This window comes from Grus americana, chromosome 3 (genome assembly GCF_028858705.1).
Source record: "Grus americana isolate bGruAme1 chromosome 3, bGruAme1.mat, whole genome shotgun sequence".
Classification (NCBI taxonomy): domain Eukaryota; kingdom Metazoa; phylum Chordata; class Aves; order Gruiformes; family Gruidae; genus Grus; species Grus americana.
In genome coordinates this window covers 111,603,302-111,620,893 of record NC_072854.1, presented here as the reverse complement: position 1 = coordinate 111,620,893, position 17,592 = coordinate 111,603,302, and the positions used below count along the sequence as shown (strand labels likewise).

Below are 17,592 nucleotides of genomic sequence, written 5' to 3'. Positions count from 1 at the left end.
CCACACATAAAACCTTATCTTTCTTTCTTTCTCTTTAAGGCTATGTAATTTCTCTGTTATGTCTGAGATTTTGCTCCAGGTCAAAATGCAGCTACATGGGTTTTAATTGATTTTTTGCAATGCTTTCAACTTGAGGTTTCTTTTATTTTAACCACTCCTTGTCTTTTAAGCGAAAAGAGGTAGCAAATGACATTAATCACAACACTCCTGAACCAAGAGCTTGCTGTGACTACTTTAATGTCTTCTTGGCTTTTTCAAATCCTGCTTTGAGGTTCCCATTTAGCCAGGTCCTGGAGCACACGCTTCACTTTAATTGGGTGCTCCAAGTCAGACGTGTGCTTACAAGCACGGCTGAATCAGGAACTAAATTATTATCAGCTCTGGAGCCCTGACACGAGTGGTCAGGGCTGTGGTGTGTCCAGCACCATCGGAGGCACAGGGTGGAGAGAAAGTCCTGCAGCCTCCGGCAAGGTGAGGGGAGCTGGATGGAGAGGCACCGTCTACCCAAAGTAGAGCATCTCAGCAGTGGTGGGCTGCCTTCCCCTTGAGCTAGTGGGTGGAAATACAGACTGTTGACCAAGCCTTGGTGTTGCTTGGCCGCAGCCCAGAAGAAAACTATACTGCCTTTCTTAAAAAATTCCTTGGTGGTTTTTAACCCGGAGGAGCCTGGGGAGCACGCGCTCAGCATGGCCCCACCAACACCATTGCAGGGAGCCACACGTGGCACCATGAGGCAGCATCCTTGGGGCATCCTTCAGCGAGGCAGACCACGGACACGTCACCGGGCAGCCGGCGTCCTTCTCCATATGCCTGCTGGAGCAATGTTGCACGTACAGCCTGAGCGCTCTAATTACTCAATAAATAACAACGCTAACGAGATAATGGCACACAAACCTTTCTGTAGGATCTTGTTTAATTTTCAGCATTAGTTGGGTGTGGAAGAAAATCCAGTATGTTAAATTAACATTTTGGGTGTAAATCAAATTAAATGTACAAAATGCCCCGTAGGGTCAAAGCACAATGGGACCCACCCTTACAGATTTGACTACTAAAATGTGTTTCGTTTGACTCGAATCGTTTGGGAGTGAGGAGGGAGAGATTGGATCAAACAATGAATCAGCCATGTGTCGCTGTCGCAATCGCATCCCGTTCCTTCCCAAACTAGCCCTGGGGTGGGGGTGGGCGGATTGATGGCCACGTGCGAGGGGCACGGGGCACTCGTACCTTCTGGAGGACCCCTCTCACGGCCAGCCTCGCGCTGGTTGATACAGCACCTAGAGGGGAGTGGGGAAAGCGTGTTTGGGGGCAAGGACCTGGGTGTAGGGAGCGAGGGAAGGAGCTGGGCTTGAGAAAAGCAGAGGGAGAGATGCTCAGTAAAGGAGGTGTTAGTAAAGGTACGTGTCCACTGCTCAGGGGACGACGACTCAGTTTTACCTGTGAACGGGGAATATGTTAGCTGTGACCCCAGGGAGCCGTGTCCCTTCTTCTTCTTGCCTGGGTTACTTTTCACCATGCGGCTGTAGAAGCAGGCGTGTGCCCGGGGCAGGGATGAGGGTGTGATCGTACAGCCAGGCAGAGCTGAACACCATCGAAACGCACAGTCCCTTGGAAATGTCTTTGAGCTGAGCCTTTAGTATAGAGTCCAGCAAAGGAACCTTCACCTCAGCTCCTGGTGGCATCTTGCCCCCAGCCATCACCCGCCCTGCGCAGAAGTGGAGGGACACCAGCAGGTACACCCACAGGGGCTGTGCTGGGGATGCTCTGTCCACGAGGCTGAGAGCAGAATCACCCAGTGCTGTTTTTCTGGTGATTTCTCACGATTTTGAGCCAAACCAGGCTGGACAGAGATGAGACCCTGGATGGTACCAGGAGCCCAGCAATGCAACAGCGCAGCCTTTGGTCTCTGGTTCCCAGCAGAGCTCAGATTGGGGGATTTATGCAAGTTTACTGACCATGCAAGAGAGGTCACAGCTTCATATCCTTGGGAAGACGAACCTTCATCTTCTGGGGTCTGCGGTGTGCCTGAAACACCAGGGCTGGGACATCTGGGCTGCTGTGAGTCACCCAAAAACCCGGCTGACATCCCCTCCTCTGGTGAACCCCCACGCTGCTCCCAGAGGCATTTTGGGAGAGACAGGGAGGAGGCTGGGTGTCACAACATTGCCCAGTCCTCTCCGAGAGGTATCCTACTGTGACACCCCTTCCTCGAAACACTCCATGTTTCCCCACATGAGGTGGGACAGTGAGCACGGAGCCCACGCCAGCACCCAGGAACGGACATTGCGAGCTGACCGGGAGCACCGGGTTCACATCCCAGCCACGTTAAGGGAGAGGGTTCGCAGAAGGAAGGTGCTCCCATTGCAGCCAAGGCAAGATGAGAACAAGGGAGAGTATCACCTCTGCAGCCCTTCCCAATCTGCTGCCTCCCTGGATTAGCCGGTAGAAGTCTGGCATGCTGTAGTGTCTCCCCAGAAGGATCGCAGGGATCTCTGAGGACCACAGCTCGAAAGCCTGCAGAAGAACACAGAGGAAAGGTCCCCCCTGCTCTAAAAGAAACCCTTGCCTCAGGCACACGCTGTTTCCAGCCCCAACCTTCCTTCCACCTGGATGTCTGCCCTTGGTCTCGCAGTTCAGCATCAGCCTGAGAAGAGTTGACTGGGGATGCTCCCCTGCACCCCGTCCCGCGCCCCATCGCACACCTGCAGCACCAGGGGTGACTCAGCTGGGTTTCAGCAGCCGCCTGCACGCACACACCGTGCGTTGCCAGAGGGGTTGCCATTGCCTTCGAGGGCAGGTTCCCACCCAAAGCGTGGTATCTCCAGTGCCAACATTTGGGCGAATACCGGCCCACGGTCCCCCAGAGGTCGGGGGGGAGTGAGCGTTGCTGCAGGTGGCACGGGCTGCCAGAGTAAAGCTACTGCCCTGGTCATGCCTGTGCAACTCCCCCTGTGCCGCTGGCCATGGGGCCGAGCCTGACCACTGGAAAGCCCTGCTTCCAAGCCAGGTTTTGGCAGCTCCCCTGGTTAGATGAGGAACCACTTCACCGCAGCGGATGGAGCCAGCCAGGGTGGCTCCGCGCCAGCATTATCTCCGAAGGAGAGAGCAGCGGCTCTGCAAGCTGCCCCAGTTTGGAGGGCGATCTGCTTTCCTTGGCTGAGCAGGGAAGGAGGGATGGAGAAGGTGCCAGCCGGGGGAAGATGGCTCCCCAGGCTGCGGCAGAACCTGCCCTGCCTGTGCTTCCCCGCCAGGTTTCAAAGCTCCCCACCAGGCTGACTCACCGGGCTCCTGTCTCCCTGCCTCCCACGGCCCCTGCCACTCCCAGCGTCTCCCTGTCTTTCTCCACCGATACCTCCGCTTCCTTCCCACTCCCCCCCGCCGGCTTGGCGCTGTCTCTCCGGCCACCCACTCACTGCGGCTCCGCTCCCTCGGGGCGCCCGGCATCACCCCAGGTTGCCCAGCCGCTCCCCGCCGAGCCTCTGAGTCCCGCTCCCTGTGGAAACAGCACCCAGCCACCCCCCGTGAAGCCCATGCCAGGTGTGGGTCCCCAGCAGCATCCCCTGAGCATCCTCCTCGGTGGCACCCACAGCCATGAGGCTCAGGGGAAGAGGCTGCCAGAGGACCCGTGCCCCCCACATCCTCCACATATGGTCCAGCACCACTGTGGGGAGACAGGGTGACACCCTTGGAGAGGTGTCTGCTCTCACAAGGTGGTCAGCAGAGCCCTGAACTCACAGACTCTGCCATAGAAACACTGAAGCCCCTTCCCCAGCTTTGCCTGCACTGCCTAACTTTTTTTTTTTGTTGCTTGGTTTCCTGCGATCCCACTGTCCTCTCCGGGAACTTGGGTGCGTTCCTACCAAGCCTGATACAGCAGCAGAGGTTGCAAAGGTAGTGAAATCCCAGGGGTTTCCTGCACATCAGTAGCTAAACAGAGGACAGAAAGCTAATCCCTCTTAATGTTCTTCCTGTGTTTAAAAATACATCACGTGCACAACCTTTATTAGGCACCAGTGAATCCACATGGTCTCTAACCATGGCTCTGACCTCCAAAAGCCACATCTACGCAAGTCAGAGCCCCTCCAGCTTCTCCAGCAATCAGTCACTGGTGGTGGTGGTCCTCAGGGTTTCTCTGATGTTTTCACAAGAGACATCTCTCTACACATCAAACCCAACAGCTGCGTGGACAGCGAAGAAATGGGGCAGCAGCTGCTCGTCCTTTTTGACCGGTAGTTTGGATTTTGGGTTCTTTCTGGCAGGAGGTCACAGAAAGCTTCAGCCATGTGGGTCCATCCAGAGTGGGTGTCAATACTGGCAAAGATGAGCAGCTTCCCCGTCTGAGCCCGATTCCATCTCCTGAGGGGGGCCCCAGCTACTGCTGGAACTGTGGGTGGTCTGCCGAAACCTCTCACCCTGGCTTTATCCTCCAGAGAGATGTCTTCCCTCCCCGCGCTACGCTCGACTCAGCACCGCCACATCTCCGTGTTCTCATTCGGCTGCTTGGCCAGTGCCCGCTTCAGTGGGGTGGCCCACACAAACCGGGGGCATCACCCCGCAAAACATGCATTATTTTCCCTGCCACCGGGATGTGCTGCACATCGGGATGCACCACACATCAGGATGCACTGCCGTCGGGATGCGCTGCCATCGGGATGTGCTGCACTGTCATCAGGATGCGCTTCTGTCAGGATGCGCTGCAAATCAGGATGTGCTGTCATCAGAATGCGCTGCCTGTGCTGGTGCAGGCTGAGGGTTCAGGTGAGGAGTGCTGGGCAAGGCCAGCCTGTCCCGTGAGCTGATTGGGGCCACAACCTTTTATCGGGGGTTAGGGAGCCAGCAGTCGCCCAGCTCGCTTGGGAAAGCTCTCCCCAAAAAGGCTGGCGTCAGCTGGTGCTGGTGGAAAAAAGCTGGATGAGCCACAACTGGGGTCTGGCCCAGTCAGTCCCTTCCCAGGTTCCTAAAAATAATGAGAGCACTTTCGAAACGCCTTTAAAACCCCTGCTTCCCGCAGCTGGCAGAGGCTGATAAGCTGCCGTGCTGCCTGGGGGCTGCGGGGGGCTGCGCTTCCCCCCTCCCGTGAGCCCTGCCGGCTCTGCCATCCCCCTCCAACCTCAGACCTCGGTGGCAGAAAATCCCCTGTCCCCTCCCCAAGGACAAATGGCACCTCTGGGGCCCCCAAGGCTTCCTCATTCCTGCCAGATGACCAGCTGCCATAAACCCCATTGTATGCATATGGAGTTTCTGCATTTCTTTACCATTTCAAAACCCTCTGAGGGGCTGGCTGGGGGTAGGTGCTGCCATCCCTCTCCTTTTTGGGGGGAATAGGTACATTAATAGTGTGACGAGGCAGTGATAAGGGTATAGAGGGTCAGTGACGAGCTGGAGGAAGGGATAACTGTCTCAGGTGGGTGCCAGGGGACGGTCCCACCTCTGGCCAACCACCTTTGCATGCAGCTCCCTGGGGATTTTTGCAGCAGCAGAAAGAGAAGATGAGGTCCATCTGGACACCGCTCAGCTCCTCTCCAACGAGGAGGACCGCCAGGACAGCCTTGGCCATTGGCAGTGCAAATCTCAGCTCGAGCACAGGTCTGCTACAACATGGGCCAGGGGACAGGTCAGGATGTCCCAACCCTTGTTCAGACGCTGCTGCGTTGGAGATGGACCTTTCCTGCTCCCTCCCTGGTGCTGCGGGTGCACGGGGAGGGCTGGATCCCAGCAGGGATCCAGCGCTGCTGCCAGAGAGTCCCTGCCTGTCCCGCCTGTGCTACGGCAGAGCATGTGCTCCAACATGCCCAGGATGAGTTAAGCATTGGGATACGCACCCGCTGCCTACAAAATTGCCCAGGGAGCTCAGCGGTGCTGCTTCCAGCCAGGCCCCTTTCCCTACAGCTGTGATTTGACAGTGGGGGGGGGGGGTGTTGTGTGTCAGTGCCAGCTGCAGCACCCATGGGTGCCTCTGCCCCCTCCCCACCCACCCAGCTGAGGCCAAACCCCAATGTTAGCCTTCCTCTCCCTGCTCCCCGCATGGCTGCACCGCCACCGCCCAAGAAGCCCTCCTCCTCCTGGGGGAGCCCCAACAGTGGTGGGAGCTGGGGGGTACAGCACGCTGCACCCCGCAGGGCTCACCCCACTTTGGGGGCCGGGGACCTCCCTGCCTTGCAGCGGTCCCAGTGCAAGCTGTGGGGTGATTGCTCGTGGAATTACTCCACCAACATGGGGTCAGGTTTTTTTTTTTGCACAAGGGTTTTTTATCTCCCAGTGCCTTTTACAGTGTTTGCCAGGAAAAAGAAAACCCAACCCCACACCTATAAGCGTCTCTGCCCTCGATTCCCAACAGCGCTGCCGCAATACCTGCCTCCCACTGTCCACGGGCAAGGGTCTATGCAATTGCTGCCAATATAATTATAAAGTGCTGGGTTTACATCCTCCTCTCGCTGCCGCACGGCTAGACTTTGGCCTCCGCCTGCATTTCAACCGCCCGTCCCTGCTCGGGGGAAGTGTGTGCAGGGGTGCAGCTCCCCGGGTCGGGTACCCGCTGCAGCCCCCCAAAATGAAGGGCATGGACAAGTCACACCATGGGAAAAGGGGGGTGAGACATGTAGGGGGGTGGCAGCACCCAGACTGGCCTCCTCACTTCCCCCCTGTCCCAAGGATGTCAGGGAAGGAGCTCGGGGCAGCCGGGGCCACGGGGGGCCCCTTCACACCCTCCGGCTGGGGCGAAACGAGGCCGCGACAGGGCAAGCGGCGGAGCACACACCTTAGTTTATTTACCTGGAGGTGACCCGCTGGCGCAGCAGCCCCTGGGGCTGGCTGGCTAACGTGTAACCACACATCGCCCGGCTATAAAACCAGCAGGGCTCACGTAGATGCTGCCCTGGGTTTCTGCCCTCCCCGCTAGAAGGAGGAAGTGCATGGGGAAATTAAAATAAAAAGTAACTGTTTTGCAGGCTGCCCTGCAAAGGGAAGGAAAGCTCCCTTGCTCGCAAGAGAATAAAAGAAGGGTTCCCCCTCCCCGGTTTTCTCTTTTCTCCATCATTAAATTACAGGAGGATCAGAGTCGCTTCCCTCCAGCTCCCTGAGAAGAACTGTTGGGGACCCAGGGCTCATCCGCAGGGGATGAGCGGCAGAATTCAGCTGGATTGATGGTGAGAGCAGGTTTTCAGAGGCTTGGGAATCCCACGTATAAACGTTGTGAGGATGAGCTGTGGTGGCTTTCACTTCATTCATGCCTGGCAGAAAATAAACCTTGCCTAAGTCAGGCTTACCTCCGCCTGCCTGGAGAGGAGGCTAGCCCAGCTGAAATAAGGCATTTTTAATACATACATTTCATTCATTTAAACTATTTTTCGAGTCTCCGCACACAGAGAAGCCCCCAGTGACCCTACCTCTTAATTACAGAGGAGGGACACAAAACCTAACACATTTCCATTTTTCCCTCTGCATTTTCAAGGTTTTGAATACCAACAACACAAACACATACACCACCTCCCCAGCAAATCCAACAGAAACATTTACTGCCTGGCCAGGGCGGCTGCATCTGGACGACTGATCAATGCCTATGCTGCCACAACCAGGTCTGCCACTGTTTGGGGGGTGGGAATAATTCTGTTTCTCAAAGTGGAAAAAGCATCACAGTGAGAAAAAGGTGCCTACAATATAGCAATTACATTTTTTTGCCTCTGTTATTAGCGCTGCTGTAAGAAGAAAATCAATGCTAATACCAGCAGGCACAGCGTGCTCCCCTCCCTGGTGGGTTCTCCCGTGTGCTCAGCTCCGTATCTACCCCCAGACCTCTGGCCGAGGACATGCAGGCACATGCTCGCACACCCGCACTCGCCAGCCACACGCCCAGACCCCCCCTGGGCTGGAGCCAAGCGTGCGAGAGGGGGTGGCGGGGCGCCAGGCGCAGCTCCCCTCGCAGCGCCCAGGAGGGCTGGGCTGGGCCCAGCTGGGCTCTCCGGGGAAAATTCCTAATGGCAGCGCCGGCAACCTCAGGGAGCAGATGGGAACTGGGGGTAGGTTGGGTTCGGGCTTTTTTTTTTTTTTTTTTTTATTTCCAATTGAGGTAGCTGAGCCATTGCGTCTCAGTGGAGTGCTCCAGGTGTGTGCAAACTCACCCGCATGAGCACACACGCCTGCATGTGCGTGCCCACCTGGGAGGGAGGAAGAGCTGGCTCTGCAAAGAGGGAAGGACAGCTAGCTCACCAAAAGCCCTGGAAAAAAAAAAACCTGAAAGCTTTGTGAAAACACACCTTTGGGATTATTTTTTTCTTATGTGTGTGCGTGTTATTTGTTTGCTTTACAGTCTGATAAGAGAGATTGGTTCCTCGCATTACACAGGAGAGGAGCTGCGGTTCAGACCGTGAACCTGGAAACGGGCTCAGTTCAAACTTTATTTCCATCCCCTGCCATATTTTGCACGGTTTACCCTAGGCTTTAGTGCTACTGGTGACCCGCTAAGGTGAGCCACGACTGAGTGCGCTGTTTTGCGTATTCTCTGGTGACTAATATAGGGTAGAGCCGACATTGCCATCCCTTCCCTTCATGGGATGCTACCCTGCTCGGCATAACCAGCCACTACACAATGCTCAGCCAGGACTCTTCCATGTCCGTCAAAATGGCTGGAATGGGCAAATAAACATGGAAGTCTGAGACGGGACCTGCAATGCTGCCTTACCAAGGAGGCTGGGAAATGCTCGTGTAAGAGCATGGAGGAGAGGGAGGGGTTGGATGAGGCACAGGGGTTGCACAAGCTTCATTTTCTTCGGAAATCAGGATAAAAATGCCCCCTAAGCATTGACTTCAGACATGTTATCCAAGATCACCATAGAGATCTGAGCTGTTTGCCCAGGGGAAAAATGGCCTTCCGTCTCCTTCACATGTGAGTCAACCTTTCCCTGACTGGTGCTCAACCCCGTCTCCACGAGACGATGTATACCGCTACGCCCAGGCCAGCAAAGGAGGAACTGAGGCACAGGAAAGAAGGCATCAAAGAAAGGTACAGGCAAATCACACCAGGAACCAGCTACTGGCAGCCAAGGCGTTTGTTTGAGGAAACCTCATGTGGAGAGCAATCAGCAGAGCCAGCAAAGAGGCCCTCCTGAGCCACATTTCCCTCAGCACAAGCTCATCCTTTGTCTCACTCTCTGACAGAATCGGCAACGCAGCTCGTCGCCTTGCAAGGAGTTACCATCGCTTTGCCAACCATGCACACCCTGTCAGCCCCGCGAGATCTCTCTGCAACAGGCCTGGGGACGTCGAGGTTGCGTTCGTCGGGGAACTCGGAAATCTCATTCTCTCTTGTCCTTCTGCCAACCGCCAGCTAAAAAGTCTCTCCTCAGCAGTATCACCGCTGGGCACTCCTGCCGCCCTCCTCCATCACCCCCACTTCCCAGCCTCTGCAGTGATCCTCAGGCTGAGCTTACCCAACCCAGCTGGAAAAGTGTCTCAGAAGAAGGAAAATGGGCTTTTCCACATTGTGGCTGCTGCAGGGTTCTAAGCTAGACCCAGCTGCTAATCTAGTCCATGGCTGGGCTTTCCAGAAGGTTGCCTCCCTGAAAGAGCTTGCCCCAAGCACGGGAAGGGGACAACCACTCAAAGCAGAAGAGCAGGGCCACGTCAGGGAAGGTGAGCACTTCAGCAAGGCCTAGCCCTTGGGAGGGAAGGGAGGAGAGCGGGAGCACCTGGACCACCATGGAACAAACTCGGGCTGTGAAAGCACAGCCCGAATGTTCCCCACATGGGGTTGCAGCCCCTCAAGTGATTAATGCCAGGCTTGGGTAGAGGCGCTCGGCTTCCAGCTGGGGTGAGCTGCACCCTCCCACGGTGCCAAGGGCGCTGCGCTGGCTCACATCCGCTGTGCATCTGGCTCGACCCTGTTCTTGGCACTCCAGTGGCCTTGGATGCGTTACAAGCACTTATGCATAAGTCTTAATAACAGTAAACACACCTATGTGAGCAAAACTATTAGACTCAATTGAAATATTATCATTCCCACTAATTTTGCCTTTCATTTTAATCACATTCATTCTGCTGACAGATGAAAAAGATTATAACGAGGAGGGATTGGCTTCACACATTTGGTTTTCGTCTTACACTCTGGATGGGGCTGGAGATTCGACCCTGCCATCCTCTCACGGCAACTGCTCCGTAACTCTCCTAAGCTCTACCTGGAAATATCCAAGCGTGGTTTTGAGACAGGGACTGTGGTACCTGCTGAGGCTGAGGTCCCTTGTGCCCCACCATCCTGCCTGGCAGCAAGCTGGGGCAGATGCTTGGAGAAAAAAGTACAGGAAGGAGTCAGGAATAAGTCTACACCTTTCACAATAAACTTCTCACCTTCCCGTTTATTTGTGGTTTAAGGCGTTCATCCAGACATCAAGAGCATTCCAGGAATTTGTACAGTTCCTTTCCGAATCCACAGGTAAGTTCATCTTCTGTCGTACCAGGGGCAATAACTTCCACAACTCGCTCACGCGTGGGGTGACCTTCTTTTGGCTTGGTTTAAGCTTGCTGCCCACACCCCCACTGGTTACCCACAGACTGTGGGAAATGGTGAATGATTGTTCCTTGACCTCCTTCAGGGTTTTATAGATCTCCTGATATATCCCACCTCCCCACTAGACATCCTTTATCTTTGATAGACTGCTCAGAGTCACTCCTCTGCACATCTGATGTGCTCATGCGGGTGATAACACAGCAGATAGATAGCGACTGCTGACAAGTTCCCTACTTTTTGGGAGCGCAACCTGAGCCTCTCTCTGCTCCACAGTAGCCATGGGGAAGTTCCCTTTAAAGTGCTACAGGGTGAAAGTGCCCTGAAATGCCCAAGTCCTCCAGCTGAAGCCTGAAGTGCATCTGAACATGGTGGATCAAAGTCGCTCATAACAGCCATCTGTTGCCCTCACACGGGAGCACTGGGAACATAAATTTTTCTCCGTCTGTAAAGCGCTCAGATACTCTAGTCAGGAGGTGCCAGGGAAGAGCTCCCAGGGAGAGGAATAATGCTGTCTTCAGAGCACGAAAAACTGCCAACCACGAGGCCTGAGGCCACACGCTGAACAATGAGAAGAAACCAAACAATTGAAGAGCTGCTTTCTCCAGCTGCTTGTCCTATGCAATTTGGGTTTCATGGGCAAGGAAAGCGCAGAACTGGAGGTCTTCACGCAATAAAAGCAAAAATCTCCCTCAAACACTGGAGAAATCTCCTTTTGTTTGTTTTTCAGAGTTGCAACCGCACTGGAAATGCACGCGTACGCCGGCAGGCAGCTCCAGAAAACACCCCCTCCGGAAAGGCACCGGACCGCCCTCCCTCTGCGGGGGGCTCTCAGGGGGGCAAAGGCCCTTTTTTAGCCGCCCGCATCGGCGTTTCTGGTCCGGAGGGCGCAAGCGCCCAGCCACGGCAGGGCGACGACCCTCCCGCAAAAGCCCAACCCGCGGCGCTGGGGGCCCGCCAGTCAGTCAGTCAGTCAGTCAGGGCTGGGCGAGCGCCGGCCGCAGGACACCGCTCCCGCTGTCGTCGCGCCTCAGCCCTCGGGCACAGGGGACAGGGCCGCGGCCTGCTCCCTGTCGTGGGCCCGGGGCTGGCCCGTCAGGCGCCAGGGCACCCCACACCCCGGCAGGAAAGTCGGGGAGCCCCGGAAGCCGCCCCACGTACGGGCAGGCGGCCGCTAAACAGCCGCTTCAGCCGCCCTCCCCTCTCCCACCCCCCCGGGGCGCGGCTCGGGCCTTCTCCGCTCGCCCCGCCCGACGGGGCGTCGCTCGGCCTGGGCAGCGCATCGGCACTCCGTTACTCTGGCCTGGCTCGACGCGCTCGGCGCTCGGCTGGGGGCGGGGCGCGCCTCCTCTCCCCCCCCCCCCCTCGCTCGGCCCTTCCCCCCGCGGCGAGCAGGCGGCTTCGGCACGCGCCGCCCGCCCCGCCGGCGGCGGCGATGTCGAGGAGCTCCCGGGCGGTGCTGGCCGTCTCCGCGCTGCTCTCCGCCGCCACCGTGGTGGCCGTGCACGTCCAGCAGCGGCGGGAGCGGGAGGTGAGTGACCCGCCGCGGGGGGCGGCGGGGGGAGGGGGCGAGCGGGGCCCCGCCCCGCCTCTACGGCTGCCCTTGCGCCCGCGGCCGCGCCCACCGGTAGGACAGGCCCTGAGCCCATGGCCCCGCCCCCGTCGCCCCGAGCCCCGCCCCCTCACCTGGAGGCCTGACCCGAGGTGTCTGGCCAGAGCCCCGCCCCTCACCTGTAGGCTCGGCCCGAGGTCTCAGGCCAGAGCCCCGCCCCTCTCCTGGCGCCCCGCCCCTTGCCCCATGCCCGCGCCGGACCCCGCAGCCTCTCCACGTGTCTCTGCCTCCCGCTGCCTGCCCGCTGCCTGCTGCCTGCTCGCAGCGCCCTGCCCGCCCCTGAAGACAGGCCTCTCGTGCCCCGCAGGCAGCCCCAGCCTCCTGCCGCCTTCTGTGCCCCTGTCTGACGCTGGGGGCCGCGGGCACACGGGTGTGGCCAGCCCAGAGGCCACAGCCTGCCTGCACAGCGGTGCCCTGCCTGCACAGCGGTGCCCTGCCTGCGTGCTGCCTCCCCCGCTCTGCCCCCGGTGCTTCTCTGTCCTCGAACTACCCTTCCCCCACCTTTTCTGCCCTTGGCACCTGCCCTTTCCATGCTCACATAGCTGCACTCGCACCCTTATCCCATCCCGTGCGTTACCTACAGGGGCGAGTAGCAGCCGGGAGCTCCAGGGAGAGGCACGATGGGCTCAGCAGAGGCCGTTTCCTCATCCTCTCCAGCAGCTGGAGGTGGTATGATGCAGGAAGGATGTAATCCTGCACCCTCTAGGCCCAAGGGCACCACCCTGGCAGCATTCCCAGGGCTGTCCCCTGTCCGGCCGCGCTGTCCCACTGGTGCTCGTGCCTCTGGCAAGGCATGTGCTCTGCTTTTCCTGAGCTTCACAAATGCCTCCCGCCATAGGGCAAACAGCGCTGTTCCATGCCGTGCAGCCAGCCCCGGCTCCCTTCTTCTTCTGACAAGACAGGCAGAGTGCAAGCTAACAGAAATGCCATGGGATAATAAAACAGGGCAGTTTTCTGTGCTATGTTTACAAAAATAAGGTAATTCCTGGCAGGCACCCTGTGTGCAAGAGAGCCCCACAGCCAAAAGTGTCAGGTCAGACAATGGTGAGTCCCTGTACAGAGAAATCCTGCCTGGGACTAGAAGTCCTGTGATTGCAGAATGGATATGTTGCATATGACAGAAGTTTGGGCAGTGAGCGTGCAGGTTTAGACCCTGCTGATAAGCCAAATGGGTACCGCTACGAGGGCACACATCTCATTTTTCCGTCCTCATTCACAAAAAAGATCTAGAAAATGCACACACAAAAAGGCCTATGTTAAATGACTGTTGGTAAAGGTCTGAAGCAGTCAGAAGTTACAAAACACCAGAGTTAAGTTGCTAGTCCATACTCCAGCTCAGTTGCCTTTTGCATGGGCTATATGATGCAGTCTGTCAATACAGGATTAAATTTTTTTCCCCTCAAGAGATTGTTTCTGTCAGTGCTTGAGAATGGTGGATCTTGGAGGATGAGACTGATCTGGGTAAGGAAAGAGGCAGGTTAATTTGCTGCAGAAGTTGGGAAACAGACTGAATGGCACAGGCAGGAGCAAGAAGAGAAGGGCTGGTCTCTTGGAGTGGTGGTGGGTAATGGCTCTGCTTCAGCTGGAGCTGACATAGATGCTGGGTAGATCACTTAAGCTCAGATTTTTGCAGGTGGTTGCGACCTAATTCAGCGTGCCTGCCTTGAGCACCGAAGGTCTGGCAGGAACATGTGCTAAATGCTCCTAAACTACAGCTGAAATACATGGGAGCTGTACTTTGAGCATGTGCTGCAGGACAGCGTGTGCTCTGAAAAAAATCACCCTTGGGTGTTTCAGCAACACACCTAAACTTAATGGATGTTCTTGACCTTAATCTTTGGTTGATATCTCTCTTTCATCTCATAGACTATGAAAATAAATTAACGTTTACAAAACGTTCATATTCTATAGAAGTAACAGGCATAAAACAGTCCACAAGTAAATGAGTAACGCTACCGTCAGAGCAGGATCTGTGTGTCATGAAGTAAGCAATGCCTGGGGCCACAGGCTTAAGAAGGAATATGAAACTAAAGGCTGAGTACCTGGCCAGGATCCGTGCTGAGCACTGAACAAGACAGCGGTCCCGTGGTATGTAGAGGCCATGCTATGACTCAGGCGCAAAACACAAATAAATTAGGGGCACAACAGTAAGTTTACGGTGTGCATTCTACCAGTGTATGAAGTTTAGTAAAAGTGGATCAGCAAATGAGTTGATGTGGTTAATGTCCTCTGGTTGCTTCATGTATTTCTAATGACACCAGGAAGAAAATAGGGACTCGCTGCCCTTTGCCCATTCCTGTTGCTCTGTGCTGTAGTGATTGCTTGGTTTGCAAAAGAACGTTAAATTGCTTTGGTTGTCACACCCAAGGTTGCTGCTGCAAGCTTCTGCCTGGGGACATCCTGGGTTTCCCAAATGAGAAAATGGTGGGCAGCTTTCTCCCTGTGGGCCTGTTTTAACTTATTTTTCCACAGCTGGAAGCCACTATTGCTGTGGAGGGTATCAGTGTCACTGCTGGCAGGCTGCCGGCAGTTTCGCTGAGTGTCCTAGGGATGGAGGGGTCAAAGGTTCACAAACCAATCCTCCAGTATTAGAAGTGATCTCCCCAAAAGCTGGATTTCATGCTGATCAGTATATGTTTGCAGGGATATTAGCATTCTTCAAGATGCTGCTGCTGCAGAAGCGAAGCCAAAGTGATCAATTCTTTTTTTCCAGCAATCAGTTTAACTCATTATTCAGAAGTGCTAAGGCTCAGAGCTTATCTTTTATAAATGAAATCTGAGATTTTCTCTTTATAATTCTTCAAGTCAGGGAATAACAGCTTCAGGTTTAAGGAACCCAGTTATTTAGATAATGGAATGGAAATAAGTAACGTGGATATTCTGCAGTCCTGGTGTAGGGATTATTTCAGGTTTATCTTTATGCAAATTAATAAACTTTTGACTTTTATAAATGGATATGCCAGGCACAAAGTGATTTGAGCTTGCGCACATCTATCTAAACTGATGCAGAAGACGAGCAGGCCTAACTTCTGAGAACAGAGGAAGGTGAGAAGATTAACTGTTTCATAGCTCTTTGCCACTCATGATACTCAAATGATAAAGGTATCTTTTGCAAACTGTGCATTTTCGAAGTAAAGGCATTCACCATCTGAAAGATTGCAGAATAGCTGTGTTTTGTGAAGGAAAAAGAATCACATTCTTGATGTAATTGTTCAATTATATTGTATCCCCCCACATCTTTTCTTTATTGTTATTAACTAATAGTAATGAAATAATAACTTTACATACTTTGTCTTTAGTGATTACTGATTTGTAACCTGAGTTCAGTTGATTGAAGCCAATGGGAAGGAACTGTTTTTATTAGATTAATTTCCAGAGAGGGTTTTGATTATTGGCTGACATATGTGTTTGTGCATTTTCTTAACAAGATAGACTATTTCTTACACAAAACCTCTCTATTTTAAACTTGACAGGAGAAATAATTGCCTTTGAAATGTGCAGTTATTGGCACTCTAGATGAAGAATTAAAACCCTGTGAGAACTTGTCAGATAATAATCACAAACATCTTCTAAAATGACTTCAGGGTCAGCTTTCAAATAAATTATTTGCAGGTGCATTTTGGCATCATTCAAACAGGTCAAATACATTATTAATCTTTTTTTGCCATTAGGCTAAATAATTTATTAATACCCCCAGTATCCAGTGGGTAACCTTGGTACCTGTGAAACTTTCTCATTCCTGAGTCCGCGCTGAGCATGAGTTGGTAATTTAGGCAGGTGGATAATGCTTTAACTAAACTTAACTTCAACTACAGATTCTCATCTTTAGTTGGGCTAAAACATGAGTGCGATCACACAGCTTGATTTAGATGTGAGCCAGGGTTGGCTCTCCACAATAATTTCATGGTTTTTACTCGTTTATAGTGTTTCTGTCCTCACATACCATATTTTCTGATAAGCTTATGACTATTGCTTTGAAATCTAGTGAGTGACTATCAGAAAGCACATTGCCTGCCCCAGGAGTTCAAGCCAAACCACAAAACTGGACTGTGCATCCCATGTTCTCCTTTGCACTGGCCTTTGGTTTTCCAGCTCAGGGAGTTCAATCGGCAGAGTATGACTTGCGTTGTGAAGGAAAGAAAAAGAGAGTTGTTTTTTGCTGGCTGAGCTGTCTGGACTGGCCGACCCTCGGGTGGGACAAGCAGAGTGGGGAGTGTGGGGCTGGAAAGATGGCGGCAGCACCAGCTTTGGTCCGTTGAAGTTGCTGGAGAACTGTATGTCAGCTGTATGTCGCGTGCACAACCGATTAAATGCTTCACATAGTCCCTGTTTCCTTCCAGAGTTAGTCAGCCTTGCCATCTCCTCCCATCACTGTGTCTGATCTTAGTTGTGCACATCTGGACTAGAGCAGCTGGTTCCCAGCTAGTCCCTCCCCTCCTTTTCCCCACCCCAACCCACGTCACCACTTTTGGTTTCACCTAATTATCAGAGTGAGAGGTTAAATGTTTCACCTAATTATCAGAGTGAAAAAAACTTCCAGGTAGCAGAGAGAGAGAGAACAGTAAGGAGGAAACAAAACCAGCTGGTATTTTCTTAGGGCTTTTTACACCCAGCGCTGGGCTTGTCCTCAGTTTGAGAACTGCTGGTCTGTATTGCACATTTTATTTATAATGAACGCTTTAGGTAAAGGGGATATTTTTTGAATGAAATGCTTTGCTCTTTCAAGAGCTTGGCATAAGCAGGCTGTGGGGCTTCTGTCAGCCCTGCAGTAAGAGTTTACAAGGTATTTTTTTTAAGAGTAAGACATGAGCAGAAAAAAGCAGATGAAGACACAAGGCAGTTTTTCCTAAAATCATTTGCAATATGCCATCAAATCCTCTCCAAGCAGAAGAGGAGTTTTGGGGATATTAGTTTGATTTGGTAAAGACTTAGGGCAGAGGTAACAGGATTTTATAGATCTCATCCATCCTGCATGGCACAGGAATTAGGGGTGCATAGCGGTTATTTGCTCAATAGCTTTACCGCTTAGTAAACCCACCCATCGATATTGAGTATCAGCACCTGTAGTTTTAGACTGAAACCACATTAAGTGGCTGTGGCTCCAGGCGGTGGCAGAGGACTGAGGACTTCCAAAGGCAGCATGGTGAACAGCCCTGCAGGAGGGGTTAGAGCTGCGTGGGGGTTAATCGCATTCAGCATCCAACAGGCTGTGATAAACCCTGTCCTTTGTGTTTTGATTCTTGTGTTTTCAGAGGCTGCACAGTGGAGTTCTCAGAGATCTTGAGCGTCAAAGTCAGAAAAAGGAGAATATTCGCCTGCTAGAAGAGCAGATTGCTTTGACAAAGCAGCTTATGGAAGAAAGAGACAAGGCGCTAATGGAAAAAGGGTCCCAGCAGTCCTAGGCACAGACGGTACTTAGACTGTGGAGACTTGGCCAGCACATCCAGTGTGGATGGACTTGTCAATGTGGGGAGGAATAGCTCTTTGT

General features: G+C 53.7%; 1 protein-coding gene across 1 annotated transcript; it reads left to right on the top strand.

The window, feature by feature from the left end:
• Window positions 1-11,497: 11,497 nt before the first annotated feature.
• LOC129204912 (protein PET117 homolog, mitochondrial) lies at window positions 11,498-17,506 on the top strand. Its single transcript, XM_054821709.1, has 2 exons — window positions 11,498-12,023; window positions 17,357-17,506. The coding sequence occupies exons 1-2, from the start codon at window positions 11,928-11,930 to the stop codon at window positions 17,504-17,506; spliced, it is 246 nt and encodes an 81-aa protein (XP_054677684.1). The 5' UTR covers window positions 11,498-11,927.
• The last annotated feature ends 86 nt before the right edge of the window (window positions 17,507-17,592 follow it).